The 22,483-nt window shown below is 43.5% G+C and overlaps 4 protein-coding genes across 4 annotated transcripts; 1 reads left to right on the top strand and 3 right to left on the bottom strand.

Moving 5' to 3' along the window:
• The first annotated feature begins 3,684 nt into the window (after window positions 1–3,684).
• Window positions 3,685–6,859, top strand: LOC139284379 (phytanoyl-CoA hydroxylase-interacting protein). The gene is made up of 4 exons (XM_070904632.1): window positions 3,685–3,861; window positions 5,320–5,494; window positions 5,708–5,825; window positions 6,313–6,859. Exons 1-4 carry the CDS (start codon window positions 3,685–3,687, stop codon window positions 6,857–6,859), a joined length of 1,017 nt encoding a protein of 338 aa, XP_070760733.1.
• A 1,124-nt stretch (window positions 6,860–7,983) lies between these two features.
• On the bottom strand, window positions 7,984–9,278 carry ppp1r3c2b (protein phosphatase 1 regulatory subunit 3C2, duplicate b). The gene is made up of 2 exons (XM_070905077.1): window positions 9,259–9,278; window positions 7,984–9,005 (listed from the first exon to the last, which is right to left on the bottom strand). Exons 1-2 carry the CDS (start codon window positions 9,276–9,278, stop codon window positions 8,135–8,137), a joined length of 891 nt encoding a protein of 296 aa, XP_070761178.1. The 3' UTR covers window positions 7,984–8,134.
• Window positions 9,279–10,816: 1,538 nt separating this feature from the next.
• gins4 (GINS complex subunit 4 (Sld5 homolog)) lies at window positions 10,817–13,746 on the bottom strand. The gene is made up of 8 exons (XM_070904778.1): window positions 13,648–13,746; window positions 13,459–13,545; window positions 12,653–12,766; window positions 12,458–12,555; window positions 12,290–12,378; window positions 12,029–12,119; window positions 11,777–11,881; window positions 10,817–11,479 (listed from the first exon to the last, which is right to left on the bottom strand). The coding sequence occupies exons 1-7, from the start codon at window positions 13,744–13,746 to the stop codon at window positions 11,785–11,787; spliced, it is 675 nt and encodes a 224-aa protein (XP_070760879.1). The 3' UTR covers window positions 10,817–11,479; window positions 11,777–11,784.
• Window positions 13,747–15,849: 2,103 nt separating this feature from the next.
• arid5a (AT-rich interactive domain 5A) lies at window positions 15,850–22,008 on the bottom strand. The gene is made up of 6 exons (XM_070903844.1): window positions 21,928–22,008; window positions 19,527–19,695; window positions 19,363–19,415; window positions 17,721–17,818; window positions 17,478–17,637; window positions 15,850–17,393 (listed from the first exon to the last, which is right to left on the bottom strand). The coding sequence occupies exons 1-6, from the start codon at window positions 22,006–22,008 to the stop codon at window positions 16,182–16,184; spliced, it is 1,773 nt and encodes a 590-aa protein (XP_070759945.1). The 3' UTR covers window positions 15,850–16,181.
• Window positions 22,009–22,483: the final 475 nt, after the last annotated feature.

Raw genomic sequence — 22,483 nt, forward strand, 5'->3', positions numbered from 1 at the left:
ATCACTGAAATACAAGGGACATTGTGCGTTTTTGGACATCACAAATGGTTTATGTAAATGGGGCCAAACTCTCTCCTCAACAGACACACAGCCAGCCCTCCTCTAACTAACTGGCTATTCCCACCTCAGGAGCTGAGGAGGTTATTTGGACAGAGGCAGACTGTCATGGCATGACTAATGATGGATGATTGCAGTTTAATTACACTCTGAGGGTATCACTTATCTGCGGCTGGCTAGAAATAAATGAAGCTTTTCAATAGCACCCACAGTCTGTGGAATTATGGCAATATATCTTTGTCATTTTTCTAACACAAATATTATGATGTGTTTGTGAAAGGACTGCACTCTCACCATCAGTTTATCCCTCTGTTATCTGTCTTTATTCTTTGCCCATATCCATTGTTTCAGCAGCAGATTACAGCCATTAATCTGGGAAGGGTCTCTTTAATCTCCTATGAAATCCTAAATTGAAGTTGTCCCATGAGGTTGAACCAGCACAAAAACATCACTCTGAAAATGATTGCCAGTGGAAATCTGCTTACTCTGGACTTACATAGTGGCATCCCTCGCCTCCGGATGGGCTGGGGGTGTGATGGCCCGTGGAGTTTGCCCATATGGCATAACAGTTGGCACATGTATATTTTTTGAGGTCTTGGTGGTGCTCTATGTAATTTACTGGGGCATCACTCAGGATAATCTCTTGAACACTCAGTGGCCAGTGGAGCATGTAAAAAAAAAAAAGGTTCATGTTATTCATCACAGCCCTCGTGTCCATACTGTCTCCATATCTGAGAAGTGACATTTATGCAAGCAGCTAAGTCTACATTAGAGTGTGTGTGTGTGTGGATGTGGTGCCTCAGGGCAGCCTCACTGGCGAGTGATGTGTTGTGTATGATTGGCTGGCGTATGGGAGCATGATGCTGACGAGGTTGACCGAGCGTCTCACCGTGGTCACACTCCAGTTGGAATATTCTCATTTTTGGCTTCTTTTAGGTTTTAATGCATCCTGTGTGGCTGCATATATGAGTCAAGTAAACATCATCCTCAGAGCCCAAAGCGAAAACGAGACTGGGAGTGGGGAGGGCGGGAGGTGGTGGTGGGGGGGGGGGGGGGGGGGGGGGGGGGTTTATGTGACACAGAGAGTGAGAGAGAAACAGACGGAGAGAAGGAGAGAGAGAGAGAGAGAGAGAGAGAGGAGCCTGTGTGTTCGTTTCACCTCCTAATCAGTTTTCCTGGGGGATCTGTCATCGACAGCGGCAGAGGAGGCAAGTGGAAAAGCGGAAAAAAGAAGATAGTAATATTCAGCCCGGGTATAATCTTCTCCCATCACAAATTTGAGCCTCATACAAGTAAGGAATTCTTTTTAAATCATCCGTATAGATGCTTGTGATGCTCAGAAAATAAATCTATTCTATTGTACTCTCAGTGCATGAAGTTGTGAAGATCAAATAATCTGATGCTGTGATGGTGCGTTTCATTTCTGCATTTCTCATGTAGTATTAGACATAAAGTCACATGAATACAGTGGTGTTAATGCATGAGTTTTATTTGCATGTTGTTGCAGGCATGTGTGATGACATTTACTGCCAACTTCAACATTTATTACATCCCATGACTGCCATTTCACATGAGACAGTGAGGAGATTTCATACAGCGGCATTGGCTGGTTCATGTGATGCCATTGGTGCTCATTTTCCTCAATTTTAAATGCTTGATTTAATTGTGCAAGGGGGGTGCAGTGCGTCAAACTGTGTTAGCCACACAATATCTCTGTTTAACAGCTTGTTTATTGAACTTCACACATTTCTCGGTGTTTCATACTGTGTAATGGCCATTTCACCCCCTTTGGTTTAAAGAATGTACTGAGGAAAATGTGCCTCTTCTTCCTCTCTCGTGCAGCCATCTAAATGTGAATAAATACATCTAAAAGTATTCTGCCTGGAAGAAATAAAAATGACTTTGAAGCACAGAGTTTCTTTCTGTGTCCTGCTCCATATGCATGAATGCAGCAGCTTCTTTCATGATGCTGTCTCACAGAGATAACAACATCTCTGTAGTGTAAGAAATGTAACTGAGCCCTAACAGCCCGATGTACACACTTCTAGATAAATCATGATTTGTCATGTGAGTCCCTGTTATAATCATTAGTTAGACCCAGTTGCCTGATTTGGAGCAACTGGCTATCAAAGCTAGTTTTGCAGCAGAGGTAATTGGCTCCCATTTCTTTTCACAGGCTGATTTACAAATGAGGGCAATGGGATTGTGTGAATGGTATGGAAACCTGCGTTTGAACTGTGTTCACATGTACTCGATCCAAAAGTGGAACACACACAGAGACGTGGGGCTTTGATGACTTGTCCTGTGAGAATCTCCCCTTGCCCCAGTTTCTATCTGTCTGAAAAGACACCATGGTAAGAAACGAGTACAGCAGCTGGAAAGCAGACGCGTGGAAACACACGTGCGTGAGGCAACAGCTCTCTCCCCTGGCCCCCGTGTGAACGAGCCACCGCACAAATTTCACAGTTCACAGGCTTTAATGAGCTGCTGCAGCCTGTCCATCATACTGACTGAAGAACACCTTAACAGACCTCACAGTCAGACAATGGCACTACAGCAGGCATCTGTGAGATCACACAGACAACAAAATGAGCATGTCAGGATTGTTTTGCGCTAAACTGTTTTGAGGCACAACTGTGATTTAGCATATGCTCAGTGTGAGAGCGATTTTAATAAGGCAAACATGCAGTGTGCTCCGCTGGCGTTGAGATGCTGGAATTCCAGAGAAATAAGGAGGAAATGCTTTTTACTAGACCACTAAGCAATACTGGAGGAGATGATTGCAACAACAAACGTGAGATAGATGAAAATTACAGGCAAACTGTGGAGGAATAGACGTGCACAAAGTCTCAGGGCAAAAGAAGATGACCATTGTGCACACGCTGCAGAGACTTACCATCCGTTTACGAGTGGGAAGGTGACAGCTAATCAAACACAAACACTCAGGGCCATGTGCAGCAGCCTGGATCGAATCACTGATGGGCAACTAAGGAAATATGATCATACATCACCTGCTGCTGATACCTACTTAAACCTCCCCTGTTTCTGCCATGAAAGCATGAAAGCTGCCGGAAGATTTCCCTGCAAGGAGTTCACTTGCTCAGCCGTTTAGAAAAAAGGCATGCACTTCAGCGAGGTGTCTAAAAAGTTCCCTTTAGTTGAAATTGCTGCTGACGGGTGCAGCCGTGTTTTCTTGAGATTTACAGGAGAAGATTGAGGGAGGCGGCGGACGTGTGGTTGCTGGGAGACTGCTGTAGGTGGATTATGAAATGCACATGGAAAGCAGAGTCAGGCCAGTCACTCAGCTGGGAGCGTATCGAGTTGTGTAATGATGGGAAATGTCAGTTAAGGGCAAGAATAGGGGGGGGGGAGGGGAGAAGAGAGCAGGACAGTGAATAACCCCCCCCCCCCCCGACACAGATCCCTAAATGAAAGGTTAATTAGATTCTGTCTGAGAGAGTGTTCAGCCGGGGTGTTTCGGCACTCTTGTACAGTGTCCACTTTGTAGCTCTTGGTGATACGATTTAATCTCTTTTACCAGATGTTGCCATTCTCCAGCACTGGTATTACACTCCCAGATTATACTCTAGTCTAACTATCCTCTTTTATCTCTCGGTTTAATGGCAGATGACAGAAATGGACGCCCCTCTCTCCACCCCCTGCAATATCCAGATTTGTGAGGTGACCTGTGACTCCTTCCGCATCATTTGGGATATGACCCCCGAGGACACTGCCAGAGCCACCCACTTCTTCATTGACCTGAGCCGCAAAGAGAGCAGGGACCCCAATCGCTTTAAACACAGGGTCTGTAGCCAGTCAGTGTGTCTCCTGCTGTGCTGTCTGTGTTCATATTCCAGATTCACAGTCAATCAATTTTCACCATGGGGTTGGTGAAGAAGTCCTCCTTGTACGCCCTGTGAAAATAACAGCGGACAGCCTAAATGAGAGAGAAAAACATGCATTTCATTGAGGTCTAGTTGGGTTAACAGATGGGTCTAACTGCCTTATGATATTCTGCATTAGCCTGAACACAGAAAACAGCGGTTGCGCCCTTTCAGTCACTTCCAATACAGGCGGAAAAGGAAAATGAGAGCAGTCAACAGCTTCAGGCCAGTGACTCACTTGTACATTGTTTCCTCTTAAAGTGGACAAAAACTGACAAATTCTTCTGCAGCACAGAACAGTTTTCATGTTAACAAATTCAGCTAATTTCACAGACATAAGGCAACAATGTAAGGCTTCTTATTTTATTTTTTTTTTTACAGAGGTATTTGTCAGGGACTATCCATTTCAAGCAGTGAGTGGAGATGCTTTGTACCGCACTGATCTGCAGTCTGGCTGCAGATCAACTGCATCTCTAACTTGTACAACACACATTTTCATGTGATACAGATATTTACCTATCAACCTACCTATTAATGTCATCTAGCGCCATTTTCATTTGTGTCCAATATGGCCTCATACCTGCACACATAGCATTCAGCCTCAGCTGTACTGTGTGTTTATTGCTAATTAGCAATTGTTAGCATGCTTACACATTTAACTAAGGCGGTGAACATGGTAAACATTATACCTGCTTAACATCATCATATTAGCATTCTGATGTTAGCATTTAGCTCAAAGCACTGCTGAGCCTCAAGAGTCGCTAGCATGGCTGTAGACTCAGTCTTGTTTGAGTATTGCTAACGGAAAGATTTTCTTTACTACAATGGCTGAATGCCCACAAATTAATAGTTGCAGCAATTCAATGTTTAAATTTAGCTTCAGTAACTGAAACCTAACATTTATGATCTCCCTTTGTTTCAGATGCAAAATATTGACAGTAATTATGACCTATAATAACAGCGGGCATTCAAGAGCTGAAAAAAGTGAAGTGCTTTTGTGAAGTCAAGGCAAGGGGTAGGACGGAGTGAGTTGTTCCTGAGTGGAGGATCTGTTCTCTCTCGCTGATACACAAAGTGGCACAAACAAACTTGCATCAGAGATGTTGCCATGGATATATGGGCCTCTGAGCCCGTAATTAGCTGTGCTGCTCAGAGGCCTTGGCCAAAACAAAGCCGCTGATTTGATTAGATGTATTCTAGTTACCGCAGCTCGGGCTTGAAGTGGAATGTAATGCTAATAAGGCAAAGTTTACGGAGGGAAATGGTTGACTTAACAATTGCATTTACATCTGTTTGAAATGTAAATGAAACACACAGCAGCCTGTTATAGCCTTGCATCATGTCCCTGATGTCAACTCCTTCCTGCTTTGTCCTCCAGGACGTGCCAACCAAGCTGGTGGCCAAGGCGGTGCCTCTTCCCATGGCAGTGAGGGGACACTGGTTCCTCAGCCCGCGGACAGAGTACTGTGTTGCTGTCCAAACTGCTGTCCGACAGCCAGACGGCGACTACCTGGTGTCAGAGTGGAGCCAGGTGGTGGAGTTCTGCACCGGGGGTATGACACACCATGCCTAACAGCTAAAGCAACACTGATAATGTTTATATGGAGTACGACAGCTTTAACCAAAATAAAACAAGATAAGGACAAAGAACTGCGGAGAAACACAAGTCACAAAAAAAACAAACAACTCTGTCTCAGCTCGGGTAGTCATTAGCATTTCAAAGTTGTGCAGAGCTTTCGAAATGATTACTCCTATCAACTTCGCAGACTATGCCATGGAACACCTACAGCAGCTTCTTGACAAGGCCAAGGGCTCTGCAGGGAGGCTGCTGAAGTTCTCTGTGTTTTATCGCAACCAGCACCCAGACTACTTCGACTACGTCAGGTCAGTGCTTCATTCTTATCTCTGTGTTGTACACCTGAAGCAATTCCAGCAGCAATTAAAGGAATGCTTTTACATTTTGGCAAATACGCATTTGCTTTCTTGCTGAGTTAGATGAGAAGAATGATCACTCTAAATATGAAGCTACCACAAGCGGTTGACTAGCTTAGCTTAGTATGAAGACTGGAAACAGAGGGAAACAGTTAGCCTGGCTCTGTCCAGTTTGAACAAAATCCACCTAACAGCACCTCCCTGATTAACGTGTTAGATATTCTTTGTTTAATTTGTACAAAATAGAAGTTTAAAAACTGCATGTTGTGGTTTTATGGGGGGGGGTAACTTCCAGAAGTCTCCAAGTGCCTGCTGTAGTTTCTTATTTAAAGATATTAGTGGTATCAATTTTCTCATTAAACCTTTAAATCTGTAAAGTGCCTTTCCCAAAATGTCTCATTAAGTATAACACTCTTTTTGTCCTCACGTTTTGTGTTAGAGGGGAATGTGGAGGCCTGATGCGTCCAGCCCTTAAAGACAGCAGTGGGAGTCATGGTTCTCCTGTCAACGGCAAACTGAACGGAGTCTTCTTCAGCTGCAACACAGAGTTTGATACAGGCCTCCCTCCCAAAGACTCCCCGTACGGCCCCCTGCGTTTCCAGATCCCAGCTGGACACCTGTTGAACCCCAACATCAGCTTGTACTTTGCAGACTTCTACTGTATGTACACAGCCTACCACTACGTGGTTCTGGTGCTGGCCCCTGTCGGCTCAGAGGGAGACACCTTCTGTCGCACGCGCCTCCCCATGCTGGACTTGGCCTCCAACCCCTTCCTGACATACACTGCCCCCCAGAGGCCGGGGGAGGAGCCTCTGTACTGCCATGCCAGCGACGTCATCCTTGAGGTGCTTTTCACAGAGCCGGTTCATTTGGATCAGGGCAGCGTGGAGCAGATCAGCGGGCACCACCAGCTGAAGAGTCTGACCACAGCCAACGCCAAGAAAGACCCGAGCTGCAAAGTGTGCAACATCAGTGTGGGACGCTGAGGGAGATGCTGATGTAGGACAGACCTGGGGGTGTGTGCGCCTACTGAAAGACAGTGTTGCCCACCTCTCGGTGTGTGCATGCTGCTGCCCCTCTTCCCTCCTGCCTGGACTAGAATAGTTGAGTTTTAAGTAGAAGACTTTTACAATGTGTATCGCAGAACTTCATCATGATCACAGCTGGAAATACAGTAAACATCCATCCATGACTGCTGAGCTAAGGCATTTGAAGACATGATAGGCTTTAGAAGACTGGAGAAAATCTGTGCTTCTTTATTTGTTGAGAGTCGTCCGTGCTCTATGGTGTCCTCGTTTCCTGAATACCTTTTTCAAAACTTTTTTTCCTAAAGATGTGTTTGATTTCATTTTGTGTTATGCTGGACTGCTAGTTTGATGTGCTTTCTGTTCAAAGAATCTGTGTTTGATACATCCTGGAAGTGCAAACACCAGAAGCATAAAAGCATGTCCCTTTTATAAGTCAGTGGTCATGACAAATATTTTGCTGTTTCTACTTCTTGCGATGCTCTCTTTATAAACTCACTGCCAGATGTTCTTCGTCTTTAAAAAAAAAAAACACCCAACTAATTATTGCCAAATGTCTAATATTAACTTGCGCCAAATACTTTCATGCTTCTTAAAAAGGTAATTGTGGGGTTATGATTAGGATATTCATTGTAATGCTTAATGACATATAGTGTCTAAATGTCGCACGACTGACTTTTACAACAGAAAAATATGGAACAATGTGACAATGAAAGCAGGGCTATTGAGTGTGTTGGGGTTGTAGGAGGAAGGTAATGGGGAAGATGGTATCACAAAGTTCCCTGCAATCAGTCTCTGACAGCAAGCCTCTGCTCCATAAACAGGGCTGAGCTAAGATTAGCTTCCCTCTGGCTATGGGGCTGCTGTTTGTCCCCGCCCAGTAATCTCTGACCTACATGGGAATCCCAGAAATGCCCAAAGTGAAAGGGATCCCCTCCCTGGTGCACGGCAGTAATGCAGGCCCTGGTGAGTGGCCAAAACATATGATATGACAAGAGAGTGTGGACTGGAAAAAAAGGTCACCTATTTAATGCTGAATGTGAAAGAAAGCTGGAAAAGAAAAATTGAATGAAACAAAACTGACCTGTTTTAAAGACATTTTATATAAAGCAGTTACTATGATGTCAAAACATTTAGGAAAATAAAAGTAATTCAGAGTGAAAACAACGCCAATGTAATAAAAGAATCATCTATACCCAAGGCCGATGTGTTATGTATGACAAATGGTGGAGTAAGTCATGCCCTTTCACTTAGATTCTTCCCGCGACAGAGATGTGAGCTCACACACACTGCGATGCTGTAATTCTGTCCGTTGTTATTGTCCCAAAAAGGCTCGCTCTGCCCTCCTGGTAAATAACTTAAACAGAATTCTATCTTCCTTTTGGCGTCGAGCACTTTAGGAATGGAAATGTCAAATTCAAAGATGTCTGTCTGAGGCCCCCCGAAGCGTTTCTGCAAGTATGTACAGGGCTCATCTCTGAAGCTCTGCCACGAGTCAAAGGTGACGCGTACTCGCACATCCTTCTGGAAGCTGATGTTCCTGACTCGGACGGTACCTTGGAGGGCCTGTTCAGTAACACCGCAGTTCTCCAGGATAACCATGCTCTCCGCCAGCTTGGCACGAAAGGCCTGGAAATCTGCAGAGGGCTGCGGGAAGCCCAGTTTGAGCCGTGTTCCTGGGCAGCAGGTGCTGACGGTGCAGCTGTAGCCATCCTCTGTCATGCTTCCCAAACCCTGCAGCGACGGCAGTAGGTCGAGGTCAGACTGCTCCTCTTCATCGGAAAACACTCGCACGGCTGTCAGAGACAATCCGCGCGAGTCAGCGAAAACCACACGTTTGTTCTTGGTTGGGAGCAAATCATCATCATCGTCGTCATCCAAGTCATCCAAGAAAGATGGGAAAGGGTGGGTCAGAAAGGCTTGGCTCAAGATGTCAGAGGATAGCTGATCTGAAACTGGAGGACGGATGCAAGGGCGCTGGGGCTTCAGGATGGGAACCCAAACATGAGGACACAGTTGTTTACTTTGGTTCAAGCACAGCCTGACAGCAATCTCCGCGAGCCCAGCTGACTGGGCCGTTGACCTGAGGCCGACCAGAGGCAGGACGCTTGCAAGAGATAAACAGTGATTTCAATAAAGACTGCTGGCCTAGAAGCGTGACTCAACTTCTGTATATAATTGTGCTGTTACTGTGAGGCGCATTAAGGAATGCATCACTGGATTAAGGTGACATGATACCAAAAATGTGATAATAATTACAATTCACCCTCACTTTTTGACAACGGTTGAAGAAGTGATGCAAGATAATGCACCCCACAGCAGCAGAATCACCACACCCTCAGTTTGCATCAAGTGCTTACGTTGTACTGGACATCTCCATACTGGTAGTCTGGTGTTGAGCGATGAATATTGTCCTCAATGTTCGGTTGGAGTTCTAGAAAGCAGAAAACATTTGTGTCAGTGTTACAGCAGACAGCATTTTGATGAAGACTGTAAAATCATTGTTATACATTAAGTATCTCTTTGTGTGCAATTCTGCAATTATAATCTCACAAATAGTCTATTAGTCTCAAATATTTTTAAAAATCTTACTCACAAGCTCCCGACAAGCTGCAAGTCGTTGTCTGTGCTCTCAGTCATCCCTTTGCCCGCAGGAGTATGTGGCACTGGATCCTATTTATACTACTTCAGTTAAGATGTCATGTCGTATACTCCACCCTCTCCACCCTCCTGACCAATCAGCCAAGTCTTGTGGTATTCTAATGTTTTAGACGTGCCTATAATACCCATTTCAGATTTACAGCAACGTTCCTTATGCTTATGTGCTATCGCTACAAAAACATATTCCACCAGTATGTTAGCTGTGAAAATAAAATCATGTCTCTGTGTTGTCCAGTTCTGATGTGGCGTTTAAGTACGTACAGATCGACTGTATGTAATTCTACTCTGCATTGTGGAAACTATCCCAGTCATCCCGGGCGTTATTCTCAGACCTGTCAATGGACACAGATCCCACTGAGGCCTGGGCCCGGCTCCAGGTCCTCTGCTAGCTGGCTCCTGTCCTGAAGGGATCTCTGCACAACACTCTGCCCGTATGTGTGACGCTGAGGAGGGTCGGATTACAAGCGTCTCCCAGCATGCCTGTCACCTGAGGAGGCTACTCAAGAATGAGTCCAAGTACGTGTGTACATATTGAGTTACAGGAAACACACAGAGCACATAGAGGTGCCAAGCTTACTGAGATCTGGACACCATACTTAAGGACATGTTGATGACTGAAGGTCTCCGAGTTGGTATGCAAGGTGTTACACTGGTCAAGATTTGCCTATTTCTGACATTGCATGATGAGCCCAGAAAGCTGACTGAGGTAAAACAATGATGTTCAGTGCTGCGTTTAATAAATAATAAAAACTTTTGTCGGTGATTGAATGGCTACGAAAACATTTGTTTTTATTTTTCTCAAATCCACATTTTCAAGAAATTTCATTTTCCAACATTGTAATATGAATAATAGCATTCACATACTCTAAATGCTTCTCTGCATGTTATCACGTGTCAAACCCAACTTGATTTTCTCCTGGTTAGCTCACCAAGACCCAAACAGTGTATTATTCCTAATTTCCCAATAACACTAGGTTACAGGACTCCATATTAGCTAGATCAGCAGTGCAGTTCAAAAGACGACAGTGAGTTGACATGTAGTTCAGTTTTGCGAAGCCCTCTCTCAGTCCCTTATTAATCCAAATTACTGGGCAATTTGTGAGGGCAAACAATAAGCACTGATTGCTCCCTCTGAAACTCTTGCATAACAATGCTATTACAACAATTATGTCTCAGAGAAGACAATGCTGCACACATCCTTGAGGGTATACAACTATAACCTTGTGAAGCAGAGGGGTGTTGAAAAGCATACGATATACAATTCTATACTGAGTACATTAACAGGATTTCTATCATTTATAATGACAGTAATGCAGAATTTTAGTGTGCATGTCGTTAAAATATGGCGTTGAAAAGAAACAAGGTTCTTTCAAACACACACACATACACATTAACATGAGCACCTTGGGATGTGGATTACTATGATGCCAAGTGAACTGGTGAAATTTCACCTTTGGGTCATCTGACGCATCTCGTTTTAGAGCAGCAGATGGAAAAGTCCAATAATGTGAGTCATGTGAATGAAGTAACAGAACGAACGATTAATTAGCAGATTAGCTAGACTTGTATTTACCAACACACCACATTACATTATAATTATGTAACCAAACTTATGTTGTGACATGATTAAAAAGATCCAAAAATAACACTCCAGCGCTGCAAAAGCTGCTTTCACAGGGTTCACTCGTCAGCGAGCACTTCTCTCAATGGCAGTAATGAGTCGAAGACATGGTGCCAAAAATGTGCTTGCATCCCAGATGTCCTTAATCCTGACAACAGTGAGAAAGATGGGTGCATTTCCAGATGTAATCTCTGCCGTTAAATGCAGGCTCCTTCCTCACTACCGCTATGTTCCAAAAATGAGCCACTGCTCATTTTCTGACCTCCTGGAGCCAAAAACATCCACACCAGCAGACGGGCCTGAAACACAAAAATGACTATCTGTTAACTTTGTCTTATTGTTAACTGTAGGTCAGTGAAATGACGAGTCTGCCGTATTGTAAACATATTGTACACTTTTCTCCCATAATCCGTTGCCAAGAGACAATGAACACTGTGAAAAAAAAGTGAGAGCTAAAAATAAATCCAGATGTCACTGCAAAGCAGTTGCTTATGTAAGACCTGCAGAAATGAATTAGCAGATGTCTGTACAAGAGGGTGTGAGGGCAGTGCTGAGTTAATGAGAAAGATGACACAGTCAAACTCGTTGTTACTTACCTCGACATTCAAATTAAGTGCACAGCTCCACTTGAAACCAGTGGTGCTATAGTTCGATAGCGCATTAGATGCTGAGAGCCCTCTTCAAGATCCACAACATACTCTCTGATAGAGGAGACAAGAGTAGAGATAATATCAGTTGTTCCAGTATCTATGCAGAAAAATATGAGTACTGAATGTGAAACGGCAACACTGCCACCTAGTGGGGTTTGAAAGCAGTGACAATTCGAGTGAAATCTTGATGAAATGTACCTCTGATCATCTGTTTCAGGCTCCACCAAGATGTTTTCCTGTCTCTCCTTCACTCGCAGAAACACAAAGGAGTCCAGGCAGGGCTCAGGCACTGGGATTACATTAGAATATGTGGGATTTAGTGCGACGGTCAGGGAAAATGTCAGAGCAAATGCCACAGTCTGCCAGCGCATGCTAATAGAAGTATTTCGGGGTTTCGGTCATCCAAATATAAAGAGAGCCTGTGAGGTGAAAATATAGAGAATACAAAAGAGATTTCACCTGCTTTGAGCATATCCACCGTCTGCAGGTTGGAGGGCATGCGCTTCAGCGCTACAGCCTTCAGGTAGGTTTCTGTGTTGGCATAGTACCTGCATGCCAGATGAACGAGTGTCACAAAAACAGCAGCAGTTTAAACAAACAGCTCTGACCGTACTCCACTATACTCACTCTTTGGCAAAGGCAAACTCCTCGGGCGAAAGCAGTGACGGGTCTCCCTCACCTCGAGACTTTTCTCTCTCCAGGACGTGCGGGAAATACTTTTCAATCTGGACATACGGGACACAAAGATCAGGCAATTTTGTCAACAGCCACTGAGTGAGATGAGAGCTCTGCTTTGCACGCTGTATTGTCGACCTGGCTGACCTTCTGCAGACGAGAGCGCAGGTAGCTGCTGAGCACGAAGCGAATCCTGTCTATTTCCATGCGGTGGATGCTGGCCTTCGCGTCACCTTTCTTCACCCGCTGCAAGTTGGCTTCCTGTTGGAGGAAAGGTCAGGACGCTGTCAGAAAAGAACATTTATTCAGGGTGAGAAGAGAAATGCAATCAATTTACACATCATTTAATTGATAAATCACTTAGGCGGCTAAGAATGCAAAGGAAGGCATAGAGCCACTGCAAGGGGGGAGTCGTGGACCAGCATGACCAGAGGAAAAATATGGAGTGGAACTAAGTTGAACGAACATGATTTATGTAGGGAAATAAAAAAATATGCTATTGTGCTGAACTGAATAACTTCTTTAACCTCAATCAAAATTCAACTGGGCTCCCCCAATATATTGTTGATTGATAAGAATTCAGTCCGTTTACGTGTGGTGGGGGGGGCATGAACTATTTCCAGCCTCTGAAGGGGGTCATGACAGAAAGATCACAGCATTAATGCATCAGCATTAGTCTAATAATAAAATATGTATATAACACTTACAGGAGCCAACTTGAGTAACATGTACAATGGATGTTCTCACTGTGATATTACTACTTCAATAGGAGTAAAGGACCTGAATACTACTTCTTCCACCACTGCAGTTTAATCAATCATGAAAGCAGTCGTTAGTTCCAGCCCTGCACCATACTGCATGTGCTGTTTGGTGACATTTAGAAACGTAGGTAGAATCGCTGACAGACAGTGAACACATCCCACTGAGCAGGAGATACTCCCCGTTTAATTTACCATGTGAGTCAGCTGCTCCATCACACACTCCACCACCTCTGACTTGTTCTCCAGCAGCTCCGGTGAGAACTTCTCATTCAGCCAAGCCTGCGAGACACAGAGAGGAACAGGATGCTGTTCACAGTCTAATGAGGAGGGTTACATGTCACTTCACTGTCACATGGGATAACTTAGTTAACATCAGCTCACTTCTTCCAGTTTAGCGATCAGCTCCGCCGGGGTCATAACATCCTCCTGACTGTCATCTTGGTTGGTGTCGCTGCCGTCATCAGACAAAGCGTCCGACATAGTTTTCCTCTAAGTTACGAAGTAAACGAATAAAATACGGAGCTTACCCGAAACGCAATTGTATGTTGACCTTTTAAAATGTAGAGCAATTAAAACTGTATGACTCAGAAAAGTGTACTGAAGAGACAACCACCAGCTACACAGTAGCGTGTATTTACTGGAGAAACTCCTTGTTTATTCCCGCCACTGGAGCTCTTCTCGCGAGATAATAATTCTGTTTGTTTCCCTACGTCTGGCCTGTAAGGCAAGGTTCCTCCTAGGCTCTGCGTAGTGTGTACAACAGACGAACGGGCTATAAAGTAACAGTCTTTAGTTTATAGACATTAAGGCTAGAATTTCTATTATAGTTGGTGTAAGTGTCTACCTTTACTACTGTAGGAGGCGCAATCTTAACACTGCCTAGTAGCGGTACTTCCTGTGAGTCTGAAGTCAGGGCCAAGCAATTTACAACAAGTGTTATGAATAGGAGTGTAGCATATTGTAGCTCAGGACTATGCACTTGATACCCTATTTTGCAAGTATAAAGATGGTGGCAGACTAAGCAAATTACATTTATACGGAATTTTAGTTATGCATTCTAGGAAAAAGTGCTCTTGAAATATGATTAAAGATGTTTATATTATTAAAGAGTCAGAACTGCTATCTGCAGGCAATGAAAGTTCGGGATATGAAAGTATGTACAGCTTATGGTTTATGAACACTGTAATGTGATTATTTACACACACACACACACACACACACACACACACACACACACACAAAGAAGAAAAATCATAATATCTCCACATTCAAAACATGGGCGCCAATTCATCATGCCATGTCTCCTCTGCACAATTGTGTCTCTCTTTCAGAATCAGAATCAGAATCAGAAATACTTTATTGATCCCCGGGGGGAAATTGTACAGTATTGGTGCTCCCATTCAAGAGTAGAAAGTAGCAAAAATGTAGAACTAAAAGTATGTACAAAATATAAAAATAAGAAATAGAAAATAAAAATACACACATTTACAATATTTAAGTGGAAGATAAAGTAAAAAATATATATACAATAACATACATAGGCCTATGTATGTATATATTGTTATTGTATATATTTTTTTTCACCCACGTGTATCTCTATCAGTGAGTGTGAATTTAACAGAAACGCCATCATCTGCTTCATTTATTCCAGCTGTCTCGTCTCAGACCACATTGTGGCCTGCAGCAGAATCTAATTTATCTGATTTCCTCTTTCTCTTTCCTCCTCACTGCTCATGCCTCAGAATTCATAGTTATTTTCACCAGTAATGATCTTGCATCCGTTGTGTCACTGTGGCCACTGCAGTGACGTTCAGTATTGCACAGCAGTTCTCACATTAGCCTCTTTTCATTTTCATTCATGCCCAAAAGAAAAGTTTGTTCTCCAAAACAACATGAATTGAAACAATTGAAAGAAAACATTTCTTACCAAATTAACACTGTTATGGTGAAATATCTTATGGTAGTTTTGACTGTATGGAGAAATCAGCAATATTTCTATAATTAAAAACAAAGGACCAAAGGTTTTGATATGTTTTATGTTCATTTTTGCTATTTATTTAAGATCATTTACTTACTTTCTGTTTAAATTGAAACATTTGAGTGAAAATGCGATTTGCATATAATATACTTGAAAATATTTAACATTGATATTTGGTACATACAGTATTTATACAGTATTATTATGTTCACCAGACTTCACAGTACAGTAAGAATGTTCTTTGCTTTCAAAACCAAGTGTCTAATTTGTGCAAGTGAGTACAAGTATGCAAGAACTGTGGTTTTGACACAATTTGATTTTATCTGTAACTTCGCTAGATGTGTTTAAGCCATTTATTATGAATCTGTCACGATCATAAAGATTTGTCATTAAAATGTGTATATTTTTTCCCAGTACATGTAATTGCTTAGTTTCTATCTAAATAATAGACATTTTAATTTGATCAGGTTATCAGTAGGCACCAGAGAAGCACTGTGGCTTGTTCTGTTTTTAATCAAACTTCAGGTATAAAAAAAGATAATACATACATCTTATAAGTGCATTTTGCACAGTTCTACTGTGAGTTATAAAAATAATGTGCCGGTTTGATGCACTTGGACGATTCAACCTGTTTCACTGTGATCCTATAAATATCTCCAGCCATCACTTCTGCGACTTCATTTCCCTTCAGTGTAGGTTTTGTCAACACAGAGTCAGCTAATTGCAGTAACTAGTTTCCCACTGGACGATGGCTGCGTGTGAAGCCACAGAGCCTAAATAGTGTTGCACACTTATATTATGTTTAAAACACAAGTAAGGCTTCACCAAAATTACACTGAGCAAAAGTGGGCCAACAAGCTTCTTCAGTGTAAAGATGAACTGTGATCATGTATATATGTTTTTGTCTTCCTGAAGTCTGGAGTTGAAATACAAATAATCACAGCTTGTGAGGATAAATGGGACTCATGGCAGGCAGAGTGTATCCAGTTTGGGGATTGAACAGAGGAATGGGGTAGGGATATGGGTAAACAGCAGACCCAATGAGAGCAGAGTGAGTCGGACCCACCGGGACATGACGGTACATAAACTGAGATTGAGGTAGTCTTATTCTGTTGGGGAGAAACGCAGGGGGTAATGGAGGTTGGTGCCGAGAGTCTCTCCCTGATTTGTCGTAGCTTGACAGGACGCAAGACAGACCAGTGGTGGAGTGGGACAGACTCTGCTGAGTGGGAGGAACTTTTTGTAACATTGTCCTGGATTCCTCCCTCTTCTCCGTCTGATAAAGCCACGGGGTGTTCCGCTTCTTTGCACAAGTCAGAGAGTTGTCCTGCTGCATCAACCTGCCCTGGTGGATTTTATAACTCGGCCGAATGGGAGCGGGCCGCAGAAGCTGCACAGATTTCGGAATAACTTTGGTGAAACTAGAGGTACATGTTGGAGCCCAGCCAGGTTTCACAGGGAACAAGGGGGATGAGTGGGTGAAATACTTGCCACTCCCTCTGTGGATTGTCTTCCGGGCACAGTCTTTCATCTGGACAGATTGGGAGCTGACGTGAGAAACGTCTTTATGCTGTCCTGCAGAGTCTTTGGATGTCTGACTACAGCTCACAGGCTTGCTATCGTCACTACAGCCGGATGTATTATTCACAGAGCTAGAACAGTTTGGGGGTTGTTCAGAGCCTGATGCAGGTTTATCTTCATTCCCTGCTGGGCCATCCTCCGATGAAACAGAGTAAGGGGAAGGGCTGCGAGAGGAGGAAGAAGATAAAGGGAGCGGGGAGCCATCAGAGGAGTTGCAGTTCTGGCTGGATGAAGCCCGGGCCGGAGACTGGGAGCACTGAATGACAGACGGCCTTTCTTTATCCTCAATCTGAGGACTCAGAGGCAAGTTAAGGCTGGCCTGAGCCATTCGCTTTTTTTTCTCCAAAGGAGAGATGACCTCTCCTGCAGCGGATGGGATATGAGCAGTCCAGGGGCTGGATGTGGGGACCTGGACAAGGCGGGCATAGACAGAAGTGCAAAGACTGGTGGTGGCTCTGCTTGGCTGGGAGCAGTCTGGATGGTGTCTATCAGAGGTAGCAGTCCAGAGAGCCGAGTGAGGATGCATCACTGCTTCACTTTGGCAGGCAACCTCTGGACTTGTGAGTATCTGTAAAATAATACAGAGGATATTTTAAGACACATTATGTACTAACACATTTCTCTCTTTTTGAGACATTGTGACAGATGTTACCTCAGAATCCATCTCTCTATCCGACAGAGTCCTTTTCCTCTTCCTCTCAACCTTGGTGACCTTGCCATCCAAATTTCTCTTGTATGGCTTCCGTGGTTTGCTCGGAGGCAGAGGCTTGTCCTCCTCTCCTTTTATTTGTCTTTCGAAGGGCAGCACCAGCCTAAAGAAATACATTTCTGAATATGCATCGACTGATGTAGCGATTGAATCGACAGGTTAGTTGAAAACAGGAATCATCCTCACTTCTCATAGTGTCTGCGAGTGCAAGTAGCAGCGCTGGTGCTACCCGGACTTCCTCCCAGCTCATCGTATACTTTCTTCCAAAGACGTCGCGCCGTCACCTGTTAGATAACACAGTGGGAAAAAATGCGCACATGTCACAACACATGTCTGTAATGCCTGCAATTATTTGTCACTTGAATGTGTGAGAAGTAACTGAACGATTTTGGGAGAATCAGTGGCTCATCACACCAGTGACATAAAATAAAAATGCTCATGGTCTTCTCCCCTATCACAAACTGATGGGCTGCTTAGTTTGTGACTACCACTAGGGGGCCTCAAAAGGGGCAAATGATCATTGATAATGTATATAATTATCTTTTTTGTGCTGTTTTATAGATTAGTACTCTCCACATGGTGGTAACTAAGCTTATTTAAAGGTCCCATACTGTAGAAAGTGAGATTTCCATGTCTTTTTTTGATTATAAAGCAGGTCTAGGTGCTATATAAATACTGTGGAAGTATCAAAATGTTCAGTCCACAGAGAAATGCACACAGCCCGTATTCAGACACTGTGTCTTTAAACGAGCCGTCAGGACTTCTGTAAGGTTGTGATGTCACAATTATACAGTTGCCGCACTCAGCCACGCAGGTCATTTGCTCCAGGCACAGCACGCCCACCAAGTACAGGGACACGCTCAAGTTATTGGACCGCTCGGCTCAGGACTACTCTTCAAGTTTTTGGAGGTTGTTCAGTTTGTCTGAAACGGCTTGTTTCAGACAGAGGGTGAACTGAGGGGCTGCATGAAGGGCCAGTATAAGACAAATAAGGACTTTTTTGAAATGTAAATCATGCAAAGCTACTCTAGCGGAGTCCCTGAATAAAAATATAGAGCTGAAATGAGCATAATATGGGACTTTTAATTGATGTCATGCACAGGGGCGGTGGAGGTAGAGCGTGTCGTCCACTAATCACTTGGGAAAGACACTGAACCCCAAATTGCTCCCAATGGTCAGACCAGCGCCTTGCATGGTATCTTGCTACTGTCGGTGTGTAAGTGTGTGTGTGTAAATGGCAAAGCGCTATATAAATGCAGCCATTTACCATTTGCATTCTTACATCTCAAACTTAATGTGCCCTGAGATAGTGTGTCTTCTGTTCCGGGGTGCGTCAGGTGCTTGGACCCTGGCGTACACGCTTTCAAGTCTAGTTTTAAAACTAATTTTTGGAGAAGGAAGGTGGCTTGTTACCCTTAAATGCCACATCTGCTGGTTTTCAGAACTGAAAGAACGCTTTCGCTTTTTAACTTTATACACATGTGGGCGGCTTACATTGTTGTGTTTACACCCTGGGATACAGTGGTGATGGTGATGGTGATGGTGATGGTGGTGGTGGTGGTGGTGATGGTCATTTTGACCCCCAGCCCCGCTGCCAATTTCAACATGAGTCACACTCTCAGGGCATGTCCCACAGTGTCAACATTAAAAAAAATAAAAGACAAAAAGATACATCGAGAGCTCAGCAGCCTAAATGTCCTGTGTTGTGGTAGAAACCACCTTGTTAGCACCTGACCTACAGCTTTTTTTCCACGTAGAAACCAATAAACACTGAAGCCTTGTGCATGAGTCAAAGGACTATGAACACGTACTAAGAACTCGTACTTACTGAATCATAGCCCCCGAGTTTCTCAACAGCTTTGTAGATCCTCCAAAGGTTAACTGGGAGTGGAAAAACACACACACATGAGAACCTGATTATTTTCATTCAGATTCCATGTGAATATTGTGTTCACTCAACAGCAAGCATGGTGCTAATGAACGCCAACTCACTCTGCTTGAAGCCCAGGTGAGGGATCCTCTCTATGGGTGTCCCTCTGTCCTTCATAAAAGAGTGCAGACTTGATACAAAAGCCTTCTCCACTATCGGCACTACATTGGGCCTCGATTCTTCCTCACATTCAGTCAGGGAGTCATGAATCTCAATGACAGAGGGAGAAGCCTAGCGAAGAGAAAAGCAGACGCATTAGAGAAAATAATCTGTGTGTTTTGCATCAAAATCAAGTAGCTCCTGTAAATGTGGCACAGTCCACTGCACTGACATGGAAACCTGTTTTACAGTTGAAGGTATCGTCGTAGATGGGGGAAAAACGACTCACAGAGTCATCTCAAGGGACGCGAATGTTGAAATGAAACGTCAAAATCAGAGAGTAGGGTTTTACCGCTACTTTCAATAGATAACCGCTACACATCCTGTCTGGAGAGAAAGAAGCAGACTTGTGGGGTTTTTGGTTGAGAGTTGTCAGTCACTGGTATCACAAATGTCACAGTGAAAAACAAACGAGTCAAAAGAAGGACTTTATACATAAAGTGTAGTAAACAACATGTATCTGTGGGGATTGATGAGACGCCAGAATAAAGGTACTGCTTTCTAAATATCTAAAAAAATAAATAACTGGTTGCATGTTTGCTGTATTACTGTAGTACTAGTGGGAGTAACTTTAATCAGGTTTGTATCAAGTGTTACAAGAAATTGACAATGTCACTATTTGTGGTTTGCAAGAAAGGAGAAATGAAACAGTGAAGGCATGCAGAATTAAAATCATCAGTTGGAGACATTTCAAATAGAGAAGTACAAAACAATGAAGAGAAAAAACTGAGAAACTGTTGATGAAGACGAAATAGTTTCTGTATTGTCACCCTGATTATATCCTTGCTTTAAAAGTTTGATTTTGGGGGTTGTGCTTTGAAGTTATCTCTTCTGATACACAGGCGATGTGGGCAATATACATGCGGTGTAAATAAGTGGCAGTTGTCAGTTTTTCCCAGCAACAATATTATTCCTGCCGTGTGAATGCCGGCTTAAACGGCACAAATGCTGATATATCCACTTATGTTATTGCAGTGAAATCATAGATTACGGTATTTCACGTCAGATATTTTCATGTGAAATCTCACATCGCCTCTGTGCCGATCAATTTCGGCAGATTGGATGCCAAAAGAGACCACAATGGACAATGTCAATATTTTACTTTGAATCACCGCTCGTAGAAGCTGCTTTGTTTCTGCGGCAGTCATTGTACAACAAAATGGCTCGAGGTGGTTTCATATTGAATCAAGTTCCTCTATGTGGTTCCTGGTTCCGAGAAGTAGGCCTCCAGAGTGAGTAATAGTGAAGGTGCATGCCTCTAACCAAGATAGCCCCGACTGAGTCACAGTTCAGCAGCTCCACGCTGCTGTTCCCAGCCAACAGCTAGCAGCTCTGACCTTCCACTGTTCTGTACAACCAGCTTTTCCCATTGCAGATATTGGGTTTGTATTAGCCTAAAAAAAAATCACAAATTGAATTGTCTGTATTTCCAGAACTGTGACTGTGGCTGATAAACGTGGAACATGTGCAAACTTCTGAGACGGTGGTGTTAAAATTGCAATTTTTTTCTTGGGATCTTGCATTAAATTCACCGGAATTTGCAATGGGGCCTTTTGACTTTCAGCTATTGCTTTCAGAATTGATTCACAAAACTTTCGGGTGTGTGCATCAATGGCTGCCTACAGGAAACGTCTGCACTCTAAGCCACATACTGAAGCCCCTGTGCTGCACATCTCACCCTACACCAGAGTGCGAATATTATTGTGAAACATTCTGCTGATTTCCACCAGATGAAATTTTCTGGAAAACTGTGTGGGTGATGTTGATGTCAATGTGTTGATATGTGATTCTCGCAATGATTGTCAGTGGCAAGCTGGATTGATGCAATCGGCAGGCCAGAAGTCACCACAGAAACCACCAGGCTTTCAACTAACATCAGCTTTGGAAATTTGATGAGCTAATTTGTGTTTCTCATATTGTACCTCTCATTTCAGTTACCAGAATAGTGGCTGTGAGGACCTCCTGCAGTTTCTGTATGTGCAACGAAATATTGTGGTGTGTCTTACGGCTGAGAAGTGCGTGCGATTTGTAGCCCTCTGAGAATTCAAAGCAGAATCACTTATTCCTTATTACTCATTTCACAATCAGCCGCTGAAGAGATGAAACGACTGTACGCACACAGTCAGCACTTAACAACTTTGCCATTATCTCAAATTCACTAAAAAAGGGAAATGAAAACACAACGCACAAGTCACTCTGAGTAGTCATGTCTGTAGTCGCTGATTAACTGTAACTGATGGAAATTGCCCAGACTGCTGCCAGAAGGCCAACTGACATTTCTTCAGCAGGGACTGTGGTTAGTACCTGGCTGTCGGTCGCCTTCTCTTCGTCACTGGCTGCGGTTTGTTGTGACGTCTCACTCTGGTCCTCTTGAGCTTCACACATCGACATGAGACACACAGGAAGGGACAAGACATTCACCATTTGAATTCAAAGAACCACAGTCAAGGAACCAAGCACTTCTTCATTAAAATGAACAGTGGTAGAGGCTTTAGATTAGACTAGCCCCGAGTCACTGAAGCATTATATGCAAAATACAGATTAAAAGTATTAAAGTATTAAAAGTGATCATCGTCTCTGTTGCGAATGGAGTCGTTTTCATAATACGCGCAATGGTCAGATGATCCATCGGCACAAAAAATTCGAAATCTGTAGAACATATTGTCAACTGAGTCTGATATAAAACCACAGGTTGCAAAACCACTTCCTGCTCATGAACAAAACCGCCTGTATGATGCACTGTATGATATTGTAACACATAAACTGCAGTATTTGGCAGCGGTGGGACCATCTCAAGCAATGAACTGCAATGTACTGTTATGTAAAGCACAACTGCCTGTTATTCCCTGAATTCAGATAA

This window comes from Enoplosus armatus, chromosome 4, assembly GCF_043641665.1.
Source record: "Enoplosus armatus isolate fEnoArm2 chromosome 4, fEnoArm2.hap1, whole genome shotgun sequence".
Taxonomy (NCBI): domain Eukaryota; kingdom Metazoa; phylum Chordata; class Actinopteri; order Centrarchiformes; family Enoplosidae; genus Enoplosus; species Enoplosus armatus.